The sequence below is a fragment of the Solea senegalensis genome, linkage group LG12, assembly GCF_019176455.1.
Source record: "Solea senegalensis isolate Sse05_10M linkage group LG12, IFAPA_SoseM_1, whole genome shotgun sequence".
Classification (NCBI taxonomy): domain Eukaryota; kingdom Metazoa; phylum Chordata; class Actinopteri; order Pleuronectiformes; family Soleidae; genus Solea; species Solea senegalensis.
In genome coordinates this window covers 2,501-26,333 of record NC_058032.1, presented here as the reverse complement: position 1 = coordinate 26,333, position 23,833 = coordinate 2,501, and the positions used below count along the sequence as shown (strand labels likewise).

General features: G+C 41.3%; 1 protein-coding gene across 4 annotated transcripts in view; it reads left to right on the top strand.

The window, feature by feature from the left end:
- The first annotated feature begins 376 nt into the window (after positions 1 to 376).
- Positions 377 to 23,833, top strand: part of LOC122779001 (UV-stimulated scaffold protein A-like) — a 25,176-nt gene continuing 1,719 nt past the window's right edge. Inside the window, exons 1-13 of one of the 4 annotated variants that reach the window (XM_044041188.1) lie at positions 377 to 581; positions 974 to 1,095; positions 1,428 to 1,581; positions 1,733 to 1,909; positions 2,872 to 2,992; positions 3,338 to 3,865; positions 4,192 to 4,301; positions 4,400 to 4,528; positions 16,507 to 16,621; positions 20,775 to 20,979; positions 21,967 to 22,107; positions 22,849 to 23,032; positions 23,105 to 23,216. In XM_044041188.1, the coding sequence (XP_043897123.1) occupies positions 986 to 1,095; positions 1,428 to 1,581; positions 1,733 to 1,909; positions 2,872 to 2,992; positions 3,338 to 3,865; positions 4,192 to 4,301; positions 4,400 to 4,528; positions 16,507 to 16,621; positions 20,775 to 20,979; positions 21,967 to 22,107; positions 22,849 to 23,032; positions 23,105 to 23,216 (2,086 nt within the window). In that variant the 5' untranslated portion in view covers positions 377 to 581; positions 974 to 985. Of the gene's footprint in view, positions 582 to 973; positions 1,096 to 1,427; positions 1,582 to 1,732; positions 1,910 to 2,871; positions 2,993 to 3,337; positions 3,866 to 4,191; positions 4,302 to 4,399; positions 4,529 to 16,506; positions 16,622 to 20,774; positions 20,980 to 21,957; positions 22,108 to 22,848; positions 23,033 to 23,104; positions 23,217 to 23,833 lie in introns of all 4 variants that reach the window. The other 3 variants (XM_044041187.1, XM_044041186.1, XM_044041185.1) reach the window with 3 other exon arrangements.

Here is a 23,833-nt window from a genome sequence, read left to right as displayed (position 1 = left end):
TAATGTCATGTAAACATGTTAGTCTGACTGAACTCAAGCTAGTCTTAGTTGGACTAACATACCTGGATGATGAGATTCATAATCCCGTGCTTCTAACGAGTGCGTTCAAACTTCATTTAAAGAACGATGTTTGTTAAATGAAGCTTTTGCAGACTTGTCTGACCACCTGTGAAACTGAAAGTTTCTAAAAGTTTCCCCAGCCTTAAAAATCCACTGAAAACTGCTCGTAGTCTATTCACACGGGATTAGTAATCCTTACATCGTGAGGATGGCATGGCACATTCAGACGGGATTACAATCACTGAGGTTTTAGTCTCCAGTCCGCACGGTGGCGCTAATGTACTCATAAAAACAAAGAAGCGTCTCAGCGGAAGTCGAAGAGGTAAGCGGAAATGAGCTGTGCAGTTTGCGGAAGCTGAAAATAAACATTGGATAACAACAATATAAACTGCTGCCGTCACATGATTTTAACGCTATTTTAACATGATTTTAACATGATTTTAACGTTAGTCATGAATGGAGAGCGACTCACACGGTCCACTGTGACTTAACCTTTGCCCACGGCCAGTGTTTTACAGCTGGTAAGTAGTGGCTGTTTTTCTACTTTTGTTAGCTTCACAACAGCTAGTACAGCACTAGCTTTTTTTAGCTATTTTAGTCCAGAATACGCTGAACACAGTTCCTTCCATTGTTTATCTATGTTGTCTTGTCAAGAGAAAAGGTTCTAACACATAAAATGTATCTTAAACTAATCGTATTGGCTAAAGTCTGTGTAACTAACATACGTGAAGTATAGTACAGTAAACCAAATGTCTTACTGAAATGGGATTATATGTGTGTGTGTGTGTGTGTTATATACACCTTATTTTACCCAGTGAATGTTTAGAAAGAACTCACATCTCACTCGTCACTGATTGATGGTTTCCCCTGAGATTAGACTCTTTAGTAGTTTTTTTTTTTTATCTCTTTCCAGCAAAATCTAGTGATGGAGTTGAGTCACCGACAGCGTCTGTCCGAGCTGGTGGAGGAGCTGACCACATCAGGACAGCCGCAGCTCAACCAGGACAAGATGAAGGAAATCAAAAAGATCTGCAAGTAAGTGTCATGACGACAGAGATCATGGACAGTGGAGCACTGAGGTATTTATAGTCTATATTCACAAGTCACAAATAATTTCACTTACGCTGTGTGACATGCTCTGTCCTTCACCTTCAACATGGAGGAGGTAATAATTAAACCACAATAAACACCTTTCAGCAGCATACTGTAATTGGAAAGACATATAACAGTATTTTAAAGAGAGCAGGTTTTCTTTTCAGCCAACCAGGTTACTTCAGCTCTGATGCCATCGATGTGTGTCATTCTTTTTCTATGCCTGTGTGTATGACATCTAATCACAGCTCACTGTTGTCTTTCGTTCCTCTCAGAGTGTCTAATGACTGCGTAGATCACCTGTACCACTTAGTGATGTCCCAGCTGAACGAGGATCACTGTGAGGTGCGGCTGTCAGCCTTCCAGATTACCACTGAGCTCTTCTCCAGGTCACACCACTTTAGGACACGACTGGTGGACAACTTCCAGGTACTTAAGTCACACATATTTATGTGTTGGTGAAGTAGTATGACTTCACTGAAGGACAGGTTTGAGCAGAGAAAGGGAATCATAATGACAATTACTATGTTTTCAAATTCAAATGAAAGTGGAAACTCTATGAAACGTTGTTGTTGTGCAGGAGTTCATGGAGCTGACGGTGGAGATCGACTCAGATCAGCCTCTTCCTCCTCCTAAAGAAGTGGCCCGGAAGCTCAGGTCACTGGCAATCCAGACTGTCCAGTCGTGGCAGGTCTCTTATGGGACGGCTTATAAGAAGTTGGCGCTGGGCTATCACTTCCTCAAACAAGTTAAGAAGGTGAGGATGATGACCTGTGTAAGAAATGCATGAATACGCATGATGCCAACTTGACCTCATCAAACTTCATTAAGCTCCTTTTATGAAATCTATTTTGCTCATCACTGTGGTTTTAATTGTTAATCTGTAGCTATGTAAACATTTTTAAATGTTCCTGTCCAGGGTGCACCCTCCCTTTTGCCCACATTGACCCTCATATGGAGGATAAAGTGGTAGAAGATGACTGATTGAATGATTAAAATCATTCTGATTAGAAACGACAGCTTTCCTGTGTACATGGATGTGAAAATAATAATAATAATGATAATGATCCATTTTGACATTTGCAGCGTTGTCAGATTATTACATTACATGTTACATTACATTACATGTCATTTAGCAGACGCTTTTATCCAAAGCGACTTACAATGTAATTGAGCACAATCAGCCAGGGGTGGAGTCGAACTTGCAACCATTGCGATCATGATGTCTTTCGCAAACAGGGTACTGGTCTTAACCACTGAGCCACTCCACCCCCTGGATATCTGGATACAGTAGAAACACTTTCATCAGCCTGCTGTTGTTTAAATGCTGCTCACACTCGGATGTTTCTCCTCTCTTGTGTATGTGGCTTCTGTTTATTTGTCTTTTTTCATCATGTTCTTCAAACAATCATTTTTCTCTGTTCTCTGTAAATAAGCCACAGGCTCAGCCGTCCATATTGCCCTGCAGTCAATAAACCTGTGAAGAGGACATTTACATTAACACTAAAAACCGCCCTTTTCAATCAAAACTGGACCATAATAGTTGGTTTGGTATGTTTACAGGAAGTATTTTCATTCAAATATTTCACTTTGTGCTTTTTAAATGAGTGATTTAAAGCTGCAGTGTTCACCGAGGAAACAACAGGAAGTCTACTGTTTTTACGTGAATGTAATCTGTGTTCCACATGTTAATGACGAGAAGTGTCCATGTCTTTTAAGGTGGACTTCCAGGATGCTGAAGCCAGGACGGTGGCAGAGAGGAGGAGGGAGGAGGAGAGACAGAGGAGAATGGAGAGGATCTACAAGGAGAAGGTGGAGGCAGCTACAAAAGACATGGAGGGTAAAGGAGCATCACAATGTTGATGGTGGTAGTAATTATTCAAACATAACACAGTTATTATAACTATGGTGTATAATATATAACTCATGGATTGATTGTTTATGGTGGCCAGAGGTTAAAGGTCACGGGGACCTCGTAAAACATGTTTTTAGCCTCTTGAACATTCAATTATCTTCAAGTACAAGTGCATGTTACACAAGTCTAGAGAACACTGTGATCAGTGGATGTACAAGATACAACCACAGGGAGGTCATTCTCGTTCGATATCGATGCTTTTATTGCATTTATTTAGTATTTTTTAATCGTTTTCATGTTTTCTAAAGGTATTTGTATTTGTTTTTGCAGAGTCGTACCAGGAAATGGAGGCGACTCTGACAGAGATGGAATCCTGCATGAGGCTACTTTTCCCTGATTTTGAACTCACAGACATTCAAACAGTCGTCAGCAGCAGCAGCAGCAGCAGCTCTTCAAACTGCCAACCAGCCAACAAATGCCCATCAGATGATGAACAGCCCTGTTGTAGCAAGGATTTGAGGGATTTTGGTAAAGATGGAATAAAACAAGAGGTCGAGGAGAGCAGGGAAGAGATGAAGAGCACCGGGACAGAAAACACAGGAGAAGAAAAAGACGAAAGATTGATAAAGAACAAGGAGGAGAGGAGTCGAATGGAAGAGACAAAAGGGAACAATCAACAAGATGAGCAGAAGAAGAAGGGAGGCAAGGTGGAAGATGAGGAAGAAGAGAGTGAGGAGGAGGAAAGTAGTGAAGAAGAAGAGGAGGAGGAGGAGGAGGAGAATGTATATGAAAACTTGTTCATTCGGAGCTCGGGGCTCATTTCTCACGCTTACAGTCTGGACCTGAACCTCAGTCCTGGTGAGTAACTCATGTACAGTTTATTATGATGCTGCTCACACGTGTGGGAAAGTATGAAAAACACCTTTCAGCACATTGCAGAACTTCAAACTGAATGAAGGCAGGTGCACTTAGTCAGGAGGTTTTTAGATGTCACAATATTAGATATAAATGAAATCAACATTTCCTAAGGCTTGGCCATATGGCTTATCAATAATATCTGGATATTTTTGGGCTGTTTTCTCTGTAATGCATATATGATATATGGAGATATAAACACTGAAAGTGCACTGTAAACCTTCATACATTATATTATATATTATATTATTCACCTATTTGTTTTTCAGGTTTGCATGTGAAGGAGAACGAGGATAATGAAGCAGTGGTTTCCACGGTGATAGACCTCCACAAACTGATAACAACCAAACACCTACCAGCTGTTCTGGGCTGGGTGCAGGTCAGTTCACACTGTTACACACTAACACATTAACTTAGTGGTTCCACTTCCTCAGACACCCTTAGTTTGTGTGTGTGTGTGTGTGTGTGTGTGTTCAGGTCTTCACCAAAGCAGGTGCAGAGCAGCAGCTGTTGAGGAGAGCACTGGATCTGAAGACGTCTTTGGAAGCTGCGCTACAGAAACATCAAGAACTGAACATCGACTATAAGAGCAGGATGCGCAAAGTGGTGAGTTTCACCGTATTTATTCACACGTAAACACCTTATAAACAGAGAGGACCGCCTCTTTGCATAGTTCTTGCTCCTGATTGGATGCAATATTGTGGATACTGGAAAAGTGTCCTTGATTTACCGAGTTAATCATAAAACTATTTTGATGAACAATTTTTAATAATTAAAACAAGCTCTCTGGTTTTCAGCTACTTAAGTTTTCTTTGCTCCATATAACAAATAAATAATTGAAACAGAATCATTTTAGTTTGTGGACAAAAGAAGACATTTAACATTTTTTATAACAATCTTTTTTTAGACATGAACACTTTTGTTGGCTGATGGCTCATCGTTAAGCCTTCAATCAAATACTGTAGTATGGAGCATGGCCAGCAGATGGCAACATTCTATCAGAAATCAATGACTGGGACAATCATCGATCTACCGCTGTAACACTGTTGTTGTTAAAGATGTTACAGATCCTCATACTTTTATGGAACTAACCAGAATTGCACCATCACCCTCAGTTTGTTTGTTTTTTCATGTTAACAAAATAAATATCACCAGAATTGAGATGTTTTTAAAAACCTTCCACAGATGAAGTTTTCTCAGCTCATTCACAGACGTCGCCACTTAAAAACAATTCAATTGATTTACAATTGGTATAGTTTTTATTCACACCTTCTAGTGGCAATAACAAGACCTGCAGGTTGTCACTAGATGATTGTTAAAATGTTTCAGCATGATTATTGATTAATAATAATTAAGTGTTCATGATGGAGTGGCTGTTTTTTTTTAAGTTGATTTGATCACACCTCAGACTCATCGAGCTGTTCCAGTTTTAGTTGTAAATGTGTTTTCTTCTGTAAATGACTTCACTCATGCATTTCTGTGAGCTGCTGAAGAAAAGCAGCATAATAGGAAGGATGGAAATATTTACAGTAAAAGCATCATGGAGAGGTGAGATAGCCACACACAGCTATAATGCATAATGAAACAGGGGCAGAGGGGAGGATGTACCCATTCATTCACTTTATTAGCACTAATGTGGCTCACACCGTGACAGCTGATCTGTCTGTGTGTGTGTAGATTAGCATCATCACTCCAGAGCATGGGAGCATTCAGACACACACACACAGCATTTGTTCCACTGGCTTAATTGATGTTGAAAAGTCTTTAAGAGATAGTTCAGTGATTGTGTGAGGTACTGATGACACTGTGCACCAGTTAGAGTTAAACAGATTTGATAAAATCTGGTTTCTTTAAGTTTAAGTCTACAATGTCGTAAAACATATGTTTTCCATTTTATTTCACAGCTAAATAAAAGTTTATAATCTGTGTTTTTAGTTCACAGCGATGCAGGAGATGATGCTGGTTTACTGTTTGTGTCTGTGAAGTTAATCCAAACACTGAAGTCTCTGAAAATTGCTGATTTTCTCGACGGACTTTGGTGCACAGAGTGAGCGAGAGCAAGTGTCCATGTCTACAGCTGGCACGACACTCCAGCACTCGCACAACCATACTTTCCTTTATAAGCATTAAAGAGGTGCTGGTACACAGACATTAGAAACAAAGAGAAGCCACCAGCATTTTCACTTTTAAAAGACCAATAAATGCAAACAGCTTTATGAGTTCAAAAAACACATAAAAGTTGTAGCATGTAAATCCATCTTTAGCCAGAGAGAGCGGCAGTGTGACAGTGACAGAGCACCGGGCGTCTCTCTCTGCCTGGTTATCACTGTCAGAGAGCGGTCTGCTGCACCAGCAGGCCCAGCACTGCGATAACCACACAACTTACAGCCCCTTTATCATAATTAGCTTTTCCTTTTTAGCCTTAAAAGGCCTTCCATTACTGGGTCCTTCTCTATCGGGCCGCTGACACACCACACGATTGGTTTCTCTCTCAACAGTCCTTTCAATATAGTCTCCCATAACGGGGGAATCCAGAGAGAGAGAGGCGTGTTCTGCAGACAGATAGAGGGATGATGGTAGAAGCCTGTTGGTTGACTATTGCTTGAGTTCTGTTTAAATGTACTGCTGATGTGACCAGCTACAGTCTCAGCCTACAGAGAGAAGCTGATGTGGGTGGAGTTTGTTTTAAAGGGCACTCTGTAATCTAAGTGATGCTTGTGCCTTAATAGGAAGAAATGTTGCATTCAGTTCAGATTGTGAAAGAGAAAATGTTTTTCTTTCTCCCCTCGTCAACAATGCTTGTGAACAACGATGCCCTCTGGTGGTGACATACTGTATAGTTATAGTTGTCTGGAAAGTATATAATATATGCAAAAATATTCATAATTTGCGATATTTATTTCTGACCAAATGAAATGTAATGTAATGTAAGCAGAGTGTAAGCAGCTGATAATCAATGTATCTGTAACCAAACAGATCAATCACCTGATCGATAGCTGCGAGCTAGTGCTTCACCTGCATTAACCAGAAATAACAGCAGGTCTCAGTCATGTCAGGTGCTGATGTCACATGTGTGAAGCAGTGAATGAGCAGTGAATTTGTCAAGTTCATTTGACGCTCTCATGTCGACCGTTGCCATGACACCCAGGGCACTTCTGTTGCCGCTCCCCAGCGCGGATAAAATGGGCTTTGATAAAAGCCAAGGCGGGTGACGTGGGGCGTTAGGTCGTGGAACACTGTAGACAGGTGGCAGGTCCAACACACAGACACACACCTACGGTCAATTTAGAGTGCAATTACATTTTCCAGTATCTTTGAATGCGTCTCGTTAGCTGCTCCTCTTAGCTCAACACGCTGTGAACCGCGTTACTTTCACTGGCTCTCATGCACTGCAGTTTGAAAGTTCTCTGATTATTCTCTTCAGTTCTTCTATAGAATATAATGTCAGTTTTGTAGTTTCTGTTCCCATTTAGAGGAAAATAGATGAGTGGACACCAGCGTGATTGACAGCTGCTATCTCTTTAACGGAGCCTGGATGCAGGCGATGTCTGCGAACTTCCAGTTTCAAATACTGTCATGAATCATGAATGTAGAGGCTTCACTATGGGACTTAGTTTGGCTCCTGGGATACTAAGTCCACTTTCATATATACAGTCTATGGTTCTGAGACAGTTTTCTCTGTTTTAGTGGCAGCTGTCGCAGTGTCTCTCACCTCTCTCACTGCCTGGAGAAGTGAGGAGATATTTTTGAAAGTTTTCAGTTGGCGCTGCGATGACATGACATTTCTCTTCTGTACGAAGGCGTTGAGCGCTGCAAAGTGAAAACATGGTCTTGTGTTAAGAAAAGGATAAGACATGCAGACTTATTTGAACATATCTGTTTTTAAGAGTGTATTCAGTCACTCTGGGCTCCATTGAAACAGGCCCAGGCCTTGTTTACTGCTGATAACCCATCTTATCACAGCACAATGGATGTGGCCGTCTGTTTCTCACTGGAGATAAACAAAGAAAGACTATCCCTCTGTTTCTTTCCTCCAACGCTCCCTCCTTCTCATTTGTACACTCGTTCTCTTAATGTCTCTCTCTTACTCTCACTTGTACGTCGGATGTTTTTCTCCCTTTACTTTTCTTTCTCTCTCATTCTTGTCATAAATGATGCTAATTGGAAAGCTTGGTGTTTTGTTTATTACCTCTGCAAATGACTTATTAGCTGTGAATAAAAGTCAATACAAGTTGCGTGTATTAAATAATTAATGTCGATGAGGCTTAAAAATGATCTTTAGAGTTTAGACGCTCACTGAAGGCTACATACGTTCTCTAACACACTTGGAAGAGAAGGGAGAGGTGAGGGTTATTCAGCTATGACGTTTAACTTCACTAATAATAGTTGCTCAATTTTACACACTCTACCTTTAAGATGCTGCCTTAATATCCAGGTAATGGCGTAGGATGAAATGATGTTAATAACAGAGTTAAATGACCTCCACAAACCTGTTCAAGCCTCTGACACTGACATCATGTTACTGTTAATACACATCAATCTGAAAAGCTCCATGCAGTGAAGAGTGTGGAGAAAGTATGACTCAGCAAAAGTCTAAATGTTAATCAGAATTTTTTTTACTGAGCCTTTGATGTCAACTCAACTCCTATTCAGACGAAGCTTTTGAGTGACTGAAAATTCTCTCCAAATCAAGTCACTAGTAAATTGGCAATATACAAAGTAATTTAAAACTACATCTTCATTTGTTTTGTTTAAAAAGATTCCTTTGTATTTACAATGTCATTTCTGATTGGTCGCCAGTTTTCAAATAGACAAATTATTCTCCCAGTGATCCAGGTTTTCTTAGACTGCTGATATATTTGTCTTTAAATCCAAGCACACTCTAACTGTGAGACGATACTTTATTACATTACATTACATTATACTGTACAGATGACATCATTATCAGAGACTCGACTCTATTTTAGTATTTGTCTGACAGTTTCCTGACATCATGCACGTTTTTAAGGATCACGGCTGAAAGATTCCCTGAAAATATCAAATTGTAATATTTCCGACAGATAATGCAATTGTGATGTGATTTGTGACATCATTTTTTATTTAAAGCCCAGCTTCAGTTTAATATTCACCGTGAAATAGATTTAAAACGTGATGAAGCATTACCACATGAAACCATAAAATACTCATAAAATCATATAGTGTAATGCAAGGAGGAGAACTTAAAGATATGGATTGTCTCTACCATTTATTTTTTTATTGGCATAAAACCAGAATGTTGCAGCCTTTGTGATTTGTTAATCGCATCATTTCAAATTGAGATTTAGGGTTATTTCAAAGCTAAAATAGAGCGTGTATGTGTGTGATCTGTCATGTTTGTGCTGTGTGAGTAAAATCTAAAAAGAATACTCAATCAGTGATCAGGGGCCATGCTGGGCCCCCGAGGCCCCTGCAGCCTCTCTGTGAGCACACCTGCCCTGTCCTCACAGAGCCTCCTGTTAACACCAGGAATAGCACTGTGTAATTTCAGTGTGGCAGTAATAATGACTGTTTTGATCACAGATTGAGACAGACTGGGCGGGGGAAGTGAACTCGACAGTTGAGAAGAAGCTCATTGACAGGGAAAGGTTTGGAAAGCTGTGGACTGACTAATAGACCTGCCAGGCCAGGTTAGTGAAATAAAGATGTCACCTTATACATCATATAAGCTGACTGCTCCCCAGAGACAAAGGGTGCGTCGCTTCCTCTCTCTCTCTGTGTGTGTGTGTGTGTGTGTGAGAGAGGCGGGGGTGCAGCAGTATAATGGTGTAGAGCTGTGGAGATGAGGCTGTGAAACCGAGTGGGAGTGGAAAGCTTTTTTCTCATTAGGCTGCGATCCCATGGGATCCTTCCGATGTTGTAATGAATAGCGGTGCAAGGTGGTAATAGAGATGTGCGATGTTGTGGCAAATCAAGCCCCGAATGGATCAGACTGCAATGGAGGCTTTAGGCCTAATTAGTTTGTAAATATGTTGAAATCAGTGAGAGCCAGCACACGTTCACACTCCTCTGCAGAACTAATGTCTTCAAAATAATATCAGAGTGTGTGCTGGCTCTCATAAATGAAATGAAATGTCTCGCACATGTTCTTCAGTCCTGAGCTGCAGCTCAACTACAACTCTGCAGTGGATTATTGTTCATGTCAGTCGGCTCACGTCATGTTTGTTACTATCATCATAACCTTGAGTATCTATCGATGCTGATATCACTATAGTGATAACGATCTTTATCAATTTATCTTGATCAGTGTTTCTCAAAAGTCTCTAATAATAATTTACTGTCATAAGAGCAAAGGGATCAACAATGATTTACATTTAAGAACTCTAAATATCACAGAGCTGGCTTTTCTTTAAAGGCACAGTTTATGCACATTTATTGATGGAGTTGCATGTTACAGCTAAATATCCCTTCCAAGTGTAGCCTTTTGTTAGCATTTGTTAGTTTGTTCATTCTGGGCTATTTCAAAAACATGGTGGTCCAGAATGAGCTGCTATAAGAGGCTCAATCACAGTCAGGTGAAATTTAAATGTAATTATTTTATCTTCAGTTTCTGCCTGCACCATGTTTTCATTGTATCTCTGAATGACAACAACACTTGAACTCATTCATTTTTACATTTTCAAAAACCTAGCAAATGTATTCGATCAGTTAAACTCTTTGTTCTTTAATGTTTGAGCGTTAAAGCATGTAGAGCTTGTTTGTGACTGTACGTGTGTTGTGTTACAGGAAACACTGGCCTCTCATGTATGAGGTGTCATACCGTCACAGGATATCTGCGTTTATAAATGCATCTGTGTAGAATGTGTTCATTAAGCTAATTGTTTCTCACTTGCTCTCTCTTAAGGGAAATGTTGTGTGATAATGACGACATTAGAGACACTCTGTATCCCCACAAGACATTTTCCATTTCACTCCTTTAATGTAGACTGAAAATAATCTCCTGTGTGTGTGTGTGTGTGTGTGTGTGTGTGTGTAGCCAGGTGGAAAGCTATATTAACTTGTCAGGGGAGACAATGGAGACATCTCTAAACCTCCTTGTGTTCTGCCCTCCTCCTCCTCCTCCTCCTCTCCTCCTCCTCTGCTCTCACTTCCTCCCACCCTCTGTGATGGTTAACATGCCCCTCCCCTCTCTCTGCCATACACCTGACTTATGGCTGTGCAGTAATAATTTGCCAGACCTTGGCAGGCTGAGTGTACATTAGCATATAAATAGCAGATGCACTGAGTGCCCATCACAGTCGACTACATTTAATTTTTGGTTTATAAGATTGAATGGGTTTTTAAATGCAGTGCCATCAAACTTGCCAAGAGACAAATGAAGTCAGGGGAGCAGTTGTCCGAGGCGTAGCCCTCACATCATTTTTAGAAAGGATAAGAGTCTTATTTAAGGGAGGGGGGGAGGAAGTGGGAGAGCAGGGGAGGGGGGAGGAGAGAGGGTGACATGCCTTAGAAGCTGAATAAGCAAGACACCTGTGGGAACACAACTGTAGTGTGCAACATCTGCACACAGGAAGTGGTTTGTTTTATGTCGAGACACAGGAAGACAAACACGTTTGAGTTTGACTGAAAACATCAAGAAGAACTCACCAAAAGTTTTAGAAGTGGATTCTACTGCTGCCCCGCCCGCCCCAGCACTGCTGTTGAATACACACAAACGCTCCCTCCGTCAGGTCTAACAATAGCATTGTGTTTTCTTATGAAGGACGCATCATTTAAATAATGTTACAGAAGGAGGTGTGGTCACTTTGTCTTTGCAGCACAGTGTCTGTTCAAAGCAAGCTCCGCCCAGCTGCAGGACATTGTTTTAACTGTGTATGTAGGATCTGCTTTGGTGGTTGTTGGGCATGCGGACGACAAGCTGGTGCTGCATTATCATGTTCGTGTTTTTCGTCATTCGTGTTTCTTGTCATTCATGTTTCTTGTATTTCTCGTCATTCGTGTTTCTCGTCATTCGTGTTTCTCGTCATTCGTTTTTCTCGTATTTCTCGTCATTCGTGTTTCTCATCATTCATGTTTCTATTTCTTCGTTTTCATTGTTTCGTCCGTTTTTTCGTATTTCTCATTGTTTCTCATCATTCATGTTTCGTTTTCATCATTCGCGTTTCGTCATCCGTGTTTCTCATCATTCGTGTTTCGCCATTCGTGTTTCTCATCATTCGTGTTTCGTCATTCGTTTCGCCATTCTTGTTTCATTCGTCATCCATTCATCATTCATATTCGTCTTCGTGTTTCATCATTCGTGTTTCGTCATTCGTGTTTCTCATTCTTGTTTCTCGTCATTCGTGTTTCTCATCATTCCATTGTTTCGTTTCATTCGTATTTCGCCATTCGTTCTCGTCATTCGTGTTTCTCATCATTCATGTTTCAGATTTCATCATTCATTGTTTCCATCCGTTTCTTGTCATTCGTGTTCCGTTTCATCATTCGCGTTCTCATCATTCATGTTTCATTCGTGTTTCTCGTCATTCGTTTCTCATTGTTTTCTCGTATTTCTCATCATTCGTGTTCTCATCATCATTCATGTTTTCGTCATCATTCCGTTTTGTCATTCGTTTCTCATTTGCCATTCGTTTTCATCATTCATGTTTCGTATTTCTCATCATTCGTTTTCGTCATTTTCTTCGTCAGTCTCGTCATCCGCGTTTTCATCATCCGTTTCATTGGTTTTCATTTGTTTCGTCATTCGTGTTTCTCATCATTCATGTTTCTCGTATTTCATCATTCGCGTTTCGCATTCGCGGTCTCATCCGTGTTTCTCATCTCATCATTCGTTTCGTCATTCGTCATCCGTGTTTCTCATTTTCTCATCATTCATGTTTCGTATTTCATCATTCGTTCGTCATTGTTTCGTGTTTCTATCATTCGTTTCGCATTCGTCGCATTCATCATTGTGTTTTCATCATTCTTGTTTCTCATCATTCGTGTTTCGCCATTCGTGTTTCTCATTCGTGTTTCTCGTCATTCATTCATGCGTGTTTTTCGTCATTCGTGTTTCGCCATTCGTGTTTCTTCGTCATTCGTTTTCGCTTCTCACCGTTTCGCCATTCATGTTTCTATTTCGTCATTCGTGTTTCGCCATTCGTGTTTCTTCATTCTTGTTTCTCATCATTCTGTTTTCGCCATTCGCGGTTTCGCCATTCATGTTTCGTATTTTCGTCATTCGTTTTCGTCATTCATGTTTCTCGTTTCGTCATTCGTGTTTTGTCATTCGTGCTCGTCATTGTTTCGTCATTGTGTTTCGCCATCGTCATCCGTGTTTTCGCCAATCGTTTCGTCAATCGCGTTTCGTCATCCCGGTTTCGTCATCCGTTTCGCCATCCGTGTTTCGCCATCCGTGCCTCGTATTTCGTCATCCGTATTTCGCCATTCGTGTTTCGTCATTCGTCATTCATTCGTCATTCGTTTCGTCATTCGCTTCGCCATTTTCGCCATTCATTATTTTTTCATTGTCATTCGTGTTTTCGTTTCGTTTCTCATTCGTTTCTCCATCGTCATCGTCATCCGCGTTTTAAAGTTTCTCGTCATTCGTGTTTCTAATCTTTTGCTTCATTTTGCGCGAGTTGAAAATGATCAACTTTGGCAAAAACACTCAAACAATGATCAGTGTTGAGATTCTCTGACTGATGTCACATCAGTAACATGACATCATATCTGAGCCAGACCTAGTTATATAAGCTAATAGTATATAAGATTATTATGTTTCCATGATGTTGTGAGTGGTTGTTGCTGTAGCAGCCACTGACACACGTGTGTAACACGTCTGTGTTTTATGTGCTTGTTAAAGAACGACTTCTTTTTCTTTCCTCCAGCAGCAGCTTCTGTTTTGTCTCTGAGTAAACATTGCCATTATAGTAACACATGACCCTGCTTTACTTAAACAACTTTATAATTTATTCTTCTCTGTGCAGGAGTTATTTTTATTTCTGTCTGTGCTGGTTTTTAATGTTGAAGTTACCAATATTTGTTTTGTCTTTTTCCCATTACAGTGACACATGGCCCTGCTTTACCCAAACCATGACTTCTAATTTGTCTGCTAAATCTTGAGTTTCAGTTAAAGCAGCAGTTTTTATCTCCTGCAGGGAACTGTGCGTGACTGTGTGATTTTCTCCTCGTGTGTGTCCTGGAGAATAAACCAAAGCTCTGTTAAAATGCAAAGCAGCCCCATGCAGACATGTGGGGGAATAGAGGCCATATTTTAGCCATGCTCCCCGTCAGCAAAATGTTTCTGGAGGAAAGCTAATTCTGCGCTGAGACTTACAGCTCTGCCAAGCCGCTCGACAGCACTTGATGCTATCGGGATTAAATTAAGGTGAATTAGAGACAAAGCTGCAGAAAGAGGGGAAGAAAGGATGATGTTAGGGCAGGATTTTCCTCCAGCTGGGTGATCACTTCTTAGTCTTAGGTCATTGATCAGAGCAGAATAAACCAGCCAGGATTAAAGCAGACAAGCACAAAACCTATAGAGACTCTATCTGTGTGTGTGTGTGTACGTGTGCGGTGTGTGAATCCATTGTACTGAGAGGATGAATAAGTGTAGCAGTGGAGTGGAGTAATGGAGAAAGTTTGCTTTGGTGTTTAAAGTCTTACTCTTCTGTTTAAGAGCGTTTGCTCTGAGAAATAAATAAGATGCAGCGTCTCACAGCTCACACATCTGAGTCAGGGGCATTTTACCTCCCCCCCCCCAGCTTTACGTTAGTCACTGTGTTGTAATGTCGTTTGTTTGTAATTTGCTTGTTACATTTTCTGATGCTTCAGTGTTTTCTGCTGTCATTTATATTCCTCCCACCACACACACACACACACACACACGAACAACCACCACAGTTGAACTTTCTTTGACCAGAACATCCACTGAAATATGCTAAGATACACAATATAGTAATAAATGATGAATGTAAATGTCTTCAAATGTCTTCATTATCATAAGCTCTGATACCTTACCCACACTGAAGTGTACCATCTCTGTCCCTCACCCTGATGGATGTTAGGGTTCGGTGCTCAGAGTCTGGCTCAGAGGCACTGGCAGAGACCACTGCTGAGACTTCAGTGGATGAGGATTGATTGATATAATATTAAGGTCTAGAATCGAAGAAAAACAACATTTAAACCCACTGCCATGATTGCATTTGTAAAGTGGACACAAAGGATCAGAGGTGCTGTGAATGATCGGATTTACTGAGCAGTGATGTAGTCGTTGAGTCAGTGTTGATCAAAATACGCTCTAATGAATTTCTTTGTCACTCCCTCAATTTCTTTTTTCACAGTGGTGGATATCCTACACTGAAGAGCCAGTTTATTGAACATTAAACACAAGCACAGTATTAGAGTTTTGAGCAGACCAGTAGTAATTGGCTGATATCTGCTGCTAACAGCCTCAGCTTAATACACTCATATCAGTCTTTGTAATTGTTTCTTAAAGCTACTGTCAGGGATGTCGTCTTTACGCTAACGTTGCGCTCATTTCCTCTCTTACCTCATGAACATGCTTGCACTGACAAACACGCAGAGGACCTTGATTGGATAAAGTGTTGACAAACACAATGAGATCTTTGTATTTTAAGATGCATGAAATAGAATGTTCTGCACGTGTGTATACATCTCGACATCTGTGCCAATTATGATTTAGAACTAATTCATCTCCGTGTTAACGCCCCAGCATGTCTCTGTGTGTGTGTGTGTGTGTGTGTTAGTGCCGGCATTAATGACTGCTAATTACACATTAATTGTTCAGTTGCTGGTTAATGCCATGTTGAGAATTGTTCTATTAAAGTGTTTTAATTGGTCTGTGTGAGCTGCATCAGGTGTGTGCGTGTGTGTGTGCGTTGTGTGGAGGTGTGTACAGACCTGAGCCATGGTTCACTGAGCTGTGTGTGTGTGTGTGTGTGTGTGTGTGTGTGTGTGTGTGTGTAATCATCTAAGGACTCATCATTCCTAAACTAATTTACAAATGATAAGTCACTTTAATGGGCTTTATCAGCAGCAACACAGGCACTCACACTCACACACACACACACACACACACGTTCAGTCACAGGTATTACACACTAATGAAAAAGAGGCCTTTGGGAATAAGAGGTTAGTTTAACGTTAGGTTTTACTGCTCCTCATAATGCTAATCACTGTGATTATTATGGTGCTAGAATGGACTATGTGTCCGTGTGTGTGTGTGTGTGTTTGTATTATGGAAATGACCCCTGTGTGTATATGAATGTTGTGTTCTGCATTGTAGCTCAGCCAATGGCTAACAACCTTAGTGGGAAATTAAAAACCGTAAATTCTGCTTAGTGTAGATAGCAGCTCAACACACACACACACATCATTGTCATCCCATTCTCCACTGAGCCACAGCGATCACTAAACCAAGGAAACAAAGGGCTCACCATATCAATATGTAGGTATATGTAGGACGTGTGTAACCTCAGTAACCTCAGAAAGAGTCAACAACAACAACAAAATCATCCTGAAGCAGAACATAAACTGTGTATAATTTTAAATGATTTTAAAATAAATACTTGTATTACCACAGAAGCTTCATCTTCTTCTTCCAGGTAAAGGCTTCGTCAGATGGAGATGACGATGATGAGGAGGATGATGACTTCGATGAGGTCCCAGAGAAAGAGGGATATGAGCCTCACATTCCAGAGCATCTGAGGGCGGAGTACGGTGAGTCCAGCTACACACACACACACACGCGTTACCTCAGACATGTGCCGAGGTCAGGCTTCAAAAGAAGGGCCTGCTGCAGCTCTAATCCTTTAAGATTCACACACACACACACACTTCAAAGAGCCGTTGGCTTCAGCAGTTGGTGAAGTTGGTTTATTTTTACACGTGTGGTTAGAGAGTGTGCAGGAAAATCCCTGAAAAACCAAAGGAAAAGCCTCATTTTACATTTATCCACACGACCACTAACATGTGGTGAGATGTATTCTGACCTTTTGTTTAAACAGGGTTTGGTTCATCTCTGATGATTAGTCAGTTGTTTATTATCAGCACATGGTTTGGGGGTTGGTGACATTTCCATTAAAATCTCAACACTGGTGTTTGTTTATTACTAACATGAGACGGAAGAAAAGACAAGTGAATAGACTCACTGATGAGTGTCCTCGTGTCCTTTTTTTTAGTTTATTAATGGGCTCCGATTTGATATTCTACAACCTATTGGCAGGATCCACCACTCTGTCTAACAGCCACCACACCCATCACTTGTACTAGCTAATTTCTATTAGCACATCTAGCAGACATTGCCGATCAATGACTAAATGAGCTAGTTTAAGGGCCATTTTTCCTGAGGTTTTGTGTGTATGATTTGATTTTCTGCTGATGATTGAAAACCAAAAGGCTGCTTTTTCCATAAAACAATGCTGACCTCTGCCACATGGAGTGAGTAGAAGTGCATTCAGTGACCCTCATAAACACAAATGTTGTCCACTAAGCAAACACCTGCTGCTAATGCATTCAAGGAACCTTGGAAATGTCATCAGTCCACTAAAGTAACGCTTGCTGCTGCCACCTTGTGGTAAGAGATACATAGCTAATTAGGTAGTGATGACATCACAAGTGTGGAATTACACATCATTTTTGATTTCATTTTGAATATTGTTATTTTCTTGGAATTCCATGACATTGAAAGACATTCCGTACACTACAGTGACGCTGTGAGGAGCACACGCCTCCAACAAGACTCAGTCCTTTAAAGTCAATTTAAGCTTTATATCTAATTGTCAGACAATGATCACGTGTAAAGCAGCACTTACAGTAAGTGTTAGTGAACTGTCCCAGTGTTGTTTTTGTGTGACTTGGATGCAGCAGAGTTATTTAATGGAGACAAATAGCTTCTTTTTCACCAGTATTTCCCCCTGTGTATCTTTGATGGATATTGTCGTGTCAACACATCCATTTACCTTTACACACAGTCATCACTAGCTACATACTGTGTGACTGACTGTTGTCGTATTGTTCTTGCTGTATGGATCATGTCGAGCCTCCGGCCAGCAAAGCGGGTCAGAGGTTAAATGCTCAGGTCATTAACCAACTGCAGTCATTTTATTGCTGTGTCAGCTCCATAGCAACATGTTTTTTTCTAAATATGAGATGGAATTTGAATGATGTAAATATCGTTATCAGCAGACGTGTGAAGGCTGCAGGCAACAGCAGCCGTGCTGCTCCGTCAGCCATATTCAAGCCTCTCGCCAGTCCTCGTATAGATTTATATGTGCGTTCATCTGTGTGTGTGTCTGTGTTAATGACACCATAACAGAACATGTTGACAGTGCTGTTATTGCTACGTCAGCCATGTTGTTGTGGCTGTGAGGTGGCCTTTGACCCCTGCTCCTGAGTCATTATATTCACACTCGGCCTCTTCTCTACCTGGAGCTCATCCCTCTCTCCTCCCATCCTCCCATCCTCCCTCCATTACTAATCAATTAGACACAAAAGTAATTAGATTGTATCTGATGGGTCCAAAACAGCTGTGTGTGTGTGTCAGGGTGATTAGTGGGTGAGATCATTACGATCTACAGAGGCCATACCAAATTAACAATGCAACCTCTTTAATGAGCCCCCTATTAGCCCCAGCACACAGGTTTTACCACCCACCTACACACACACAGATATTTTCTACCTTTATAGCTGTGAGATCTGTACATAGACCTGAGTGCAGTGTTCACACCAGACTACTCTCATTATATACAGTTATTATACAAACTGTATATAAAAAGTGTTTTACCGCCATCACACGTCAGAGTCATACAGCAGCAGTTTGTCATGTCAGAGACACATTATGGTTTCCTCCATTTTACACAGAGATTTCTTCAGCACGAGTCTCTGTCAGTGTAGAATACAAGCGTCAAGCAATAATCTTAGGATTGACGGACATGAAGTGTTTTAGCGTCACTGTGGCTCCAGGTGATGCCCAGTAATGTATAGTTTTATCATTTATTGCTAGTTATTGTTGCGGACCCCGGTCTGTGGGTCACGCAGTGTTCTGCCGGCTTCACAGTGACCTCAGTCACCTCAGTGACCTCCACAGTCACCACATGTGAATCTAGTTGAAACCCTCTGTGATGTGGTGAACAGCAGATTAGCAGCATTCATTAGAAACAGACAGGAGCAGAAGCTTGGAGGAATCAGTGACTGTGGTGTTCTGTGGATGTGCCTCCCTTCCCCTCTCTCCTCTTTCATTCCCTCTGTCCTGTTCCGTCATTCTGATTATCAGTGGTCTTATCCCTCTCTTTCTGCTGTCAGGACACTATCTCTCTCTTTCTCAAATTAACATTTTAATTACAGGCCCTCCTTAACCCAAGAAAATCAATTCCTCTTTCCACCTTTCCTCTCGCTGTACTCTCTCTCCCCTTAGCTCTCCCTCCTTAGTCTCTGTTGCTTTACTTGAAAAGCTCCACAGATAAATAAATAAATAAAACAACACACAAAAACTCCTTCCATGGAATCAAGAGCAGCAGACAGACTCTGTGTTTACCATCCATACAGAGAAGAAGGGAGAACAGAGGGAGGAGAGGAGCTGTCATGTGACTGCTGACAGTAAATAAAAACCACGTCCAGGTCTCACTGAAGGTTCAAATTTGCATTACCTGAATGTGTTAGTCTGTGATTTAGAATAACAAACTCAGACTAACACGTGAACATGTACAGTATAAAAGTTAAAAGTTTAGAGTAAAATAGACAAAGGACTCTCTCTGATTCACAGGTTTGGTCCATCAGCAGTAAAACCTGACAATTGTGCTTGTTTTTTTTACGCTTTCTCGGTCTCCGTGACAACAGTATATCATATTTACCGTAAAAGTCAACACAATCTTTAACAAATGTGTCTGTTTTGGAATCCAGCCTTCCTTGAAACTCTCTGTGACTTTGTCAGACCTCTGAACAAGACTTTTATTCATGAAGAACAGTGTGCTGGTACTGAATGTGTGAAGCTGATTATGTGTGAGATCATCATGTTGACAGCTCACTCTGATCTCACCTGCACACACACACATTGACCTCCTTTGATTTGGACAGCTTAACAAAGCCTTCCCTAACCTTAACTTGACCACAGTGGTCATCCAATCTTAGCCCTAAACTTAACCAGTTCCTCAGAAATGTTCTGCCTCCTTTCGACCAGGTTTTGGTCTCCATGAGGACTACTGATCAGGTCAGTAGACATAATGCATTCACCAGCACCTTACCCTAACCTTAAACATCACAACTAACTGCTAAACTCAACCTTATTCTCCCCTAAAACCAAGTCTTAACCCATAAAAAGCCCTTTAAAGTTGTGAGGATCAGTCGTGTCCTCACAAACATACCCATACAAGAACACACACACACATGGGTATACTGCATTTATTTATTTGCATTAAAATGAAAAACTTGCATGTTTTCAGTTGTCAGAACTGTGGTTGTGTTGGGTCCTGACAGGCTCCTGTGTGTTCACCACAGGCCACACACACAGTTACTGGTTACACAGGAAAGTGCAGACATAAACCAAGAGGCAAAGTCTCAACTGTGGAATCAGTAGAGATTCCAGGAGACAGTCTGTAATAGTACACTTCCACCTCCTAAATTGGTGGCATCGAGCACTAACTGAAGCAGTTCATCAAGATCAGCAGCTGCCAGCAGGGATAAAGGGAAGGACTCTGCTCAACTCCAAACAGCTCCACAGGTTTGGTCATACATGGGTTCTGAAGTGTTATCTCAACATTTGCTTCACTTCAGACTTCAGATCACACATTTTCTTCTTAGGAAACAAATTAGTTTCATGGTTTAATATCAGTCATGAGGGTGTTTGATCTCACGCTCCTCATGTCTGTGTCGGCAGGTTTGGATCCCACTCCTTCCACCTCAACAGCACCTGTCATAAGAAAACCTCCTGCAAAGAGACCTGCAGCTCCTCCTCCTCAAGCCTCCTCCTCCTCCTCCTCCAGGCACATGAAGCGACTCAGAGATGAGGAGCAGGATCCAACCTGTGCGGCCGCCACGCTGCGTGTCCTCAAACAGAAGCATCCCAGTCCTGTGGAGCCCAGGTGATAAACACTGTGAACACACATATATCTCATTATACCTATATAAGGAAATTCACTTTTAATAAGATAATGTCATGTAAATAGTAGACTGTACAATAAATGCCACAGCTATTGTAATTCACATTATAAACATGATGATAGACATTTAAATGAACATATTGCTGTTAAGAGTAAAGGCAAACTCCTAATGTTAAAGGTCAGAGTGATGTAAACTTTTATAGGTTCAGAAGTTAATGAAGCGGAACTGAGACGTGCTGAGAAGCAGAAAAGAATCTCCCGTCTCCTGCACTTTTTAAAGAGTCACCTCTTTGACAGATGATCATAAAGGATCATGAACCAGAGCCAGACATGTGTCACATGATCAGAGGCTGTTGTTCTTTCCTCACACATGTACAGCTGGGAACTGCAGACATGTGCTGTAAATATGAGGAACCCTCAGAACGTCCGGCTGGATATACGGCGACGATTCATCGATATTAATTGATTACGAGATGAATTGCTAACAGTTTTTGGGTTAATGGGTTAATTCATTTCAAAGTTGTTTTTTTAATAATTAAAACAACTTCTGATTTTTTCCAACTTCTTAAAATATTCCGCTTTCTTTTAACAAAGAAATCATTCAAAGTTATTTTCATTTTTGTTTGTGGAGAAAAGAAGACATTTTCTGGACCAAACGGTTACTTGATCAATCAAAGTAATAATGGACAGTTGCAGCCCTATAGATTATTTGATTTCTATCCAACATGCTGGTAAATTTGAAGATAAGATGAAAGTTGTCAGTGTTTTTCTCCTTTCTTAAGAACAAAGTGAATTTAGTGATGACTTTAGTCTGGAAACAACTTCTCTAAAGCCTCTAATGGCCAACCTAATTATTTGAATCTGCTCAATTTCATCCACAGCAACTGCCAATGTGATCTCATACATTTTTGAAATGTAAGTATTGGTATGGATGTGTGTTAACTCCCCTCATGTCTCCAGCAGCAGCAGCAGCAGCAGGAACTCCTCATTGAATCCCAACTCATCTCAGTCCAGTTCAGATAAGAAGTCTGCCGATGCTCCTGTGGTTCCCTTTGGTTTGGACCTGTACTACTGGGGACAGAAGCAGCCCAATGCCGGCAAGATCATCAAGTAACTCACTCACACACACACACACACACACACATGTTTGAGTGGTATAAATGTAGTGATGTCTTCTACATGTAAAGGCCGACCTCTCCTAACAAACCAAACATTTACATGAATGCAGGAGCCGTCCACAGTATCCCGACATCTTTAAAAACTTTCTTCCGAGCTGTTGCACCTTTATAATCTAGTCTGTCAGAGCACTGAGGTCAACAGCTCTGCAGCTGCTGGACTCAGGATGAGCCCATGTGATACTCAGTATCAGATAACAATCCAGTGTATCGTCACTGTGCAGACTGTCAACGTGTCCTTCTGTGGGTTTATTTCTTCTTCATGAGAGAAGAGTATTTGTTGCACAGTTTAAGAATGATGTGTTTGAATGGGTTGTTAACAGCCTCAGAGTTGAAACTTCTAAAATGACTGATAACAGTCTGATATCAGTCTGATATCAGACTGTTATCAGACTGATATCAGTCTGATATCAGTCTGATATCATATATCATTTATATCAGTTGAGCGTGTCTTTTATTTAATTATTCTGTTTTATTCTGTTCTTATTGTGTTTTATTGCTTCCCTTAAATTCATTTAAGCATGTGAAGCACTTTGGGGTCACATGTGCTGTATAAATAAATCTGACCTTGACGTTGACCTTGAAAATGAAAGCTGGCAGTATGGATGCATCGTGAACTTGTCTTGTGTTTTAATGCAGTAATGATGATGTGGACTGATGAAAGCTTCTTCTGCAGAGCTGCCTCTCAGCATCAGTTCTGGGTTCCCATTGATGTGGAGGAAGAGGTGGAGAACGAGCAGCTGCTGGCGGAGAGCAGGAGCAGATACATCTCTTTCCCTGGTAACTTCACTCCTGTCAGCCATTACTGTAAAGCTCCTCTCGGTAATGGAACGCTGTGTCAGCGGCAGGACAGACAGAAGGTAACAGGACAAACAGACATGTAAGACTCTTTCTGTTTCCTCTACTGTACACTGTGTGTGTGTGTCCTCCAGTGTCCTTTCCACGGCCGGATCGTTCCTCGAGACGAGGAGGGCCGACCCTGCAGGCAGGAGGACCGCGTCAGGGAGGAGCAGGAGGAGAGGAAGAGGAGAGAGGAGCAGCCTGGTAAGTGTGTGTGTGTCCACGTACAGCACACAGTCACAGTAACAGTCATCTGTGTGTGTGTGTGCGCGCAAGATGTCAACCAGCTGCCTGCAGTGTCTTGTTAACTACCATCTGTGTGTGTGTGTGTGTGTGTGTGTGTGTGTGTGTGTGTGTGTGTGTGTGTGTGTGTGTGTGTGTGCATGCCGTGCAGTCCAGTGAGTTGTGAAATGGCATCTTTTGTTACCAACAACACTATTGATCCACAAGTCAATCCCACCTCTACACACACACACACACACACACACACAAATCAATCTCACAGTGAGGGGGACAGTGGCCTGGATGAGCCTCAGCTACCTCTGCCCATTCAGTCACACACACGCACACACACGCGCTGCATTATACTGTACACAGTGTGAAGGTCAGCTGACACCTGCTCCCATAGCAACAGACCAAGAGGTCAAAACCTTTTATTTTATAAATGTACTGCATGTGACAGTGTGGTCCAAGTCCCCATAATGTGACTGTGTAAACAGTTTTAGGTCCCCACAACATTAGTAATACCCGCACACACACACACACAGAAGACCCCACCTGGAAGGGTTAAGAGGTGTTGACAGAGTGAAGAGTCCTGCTGT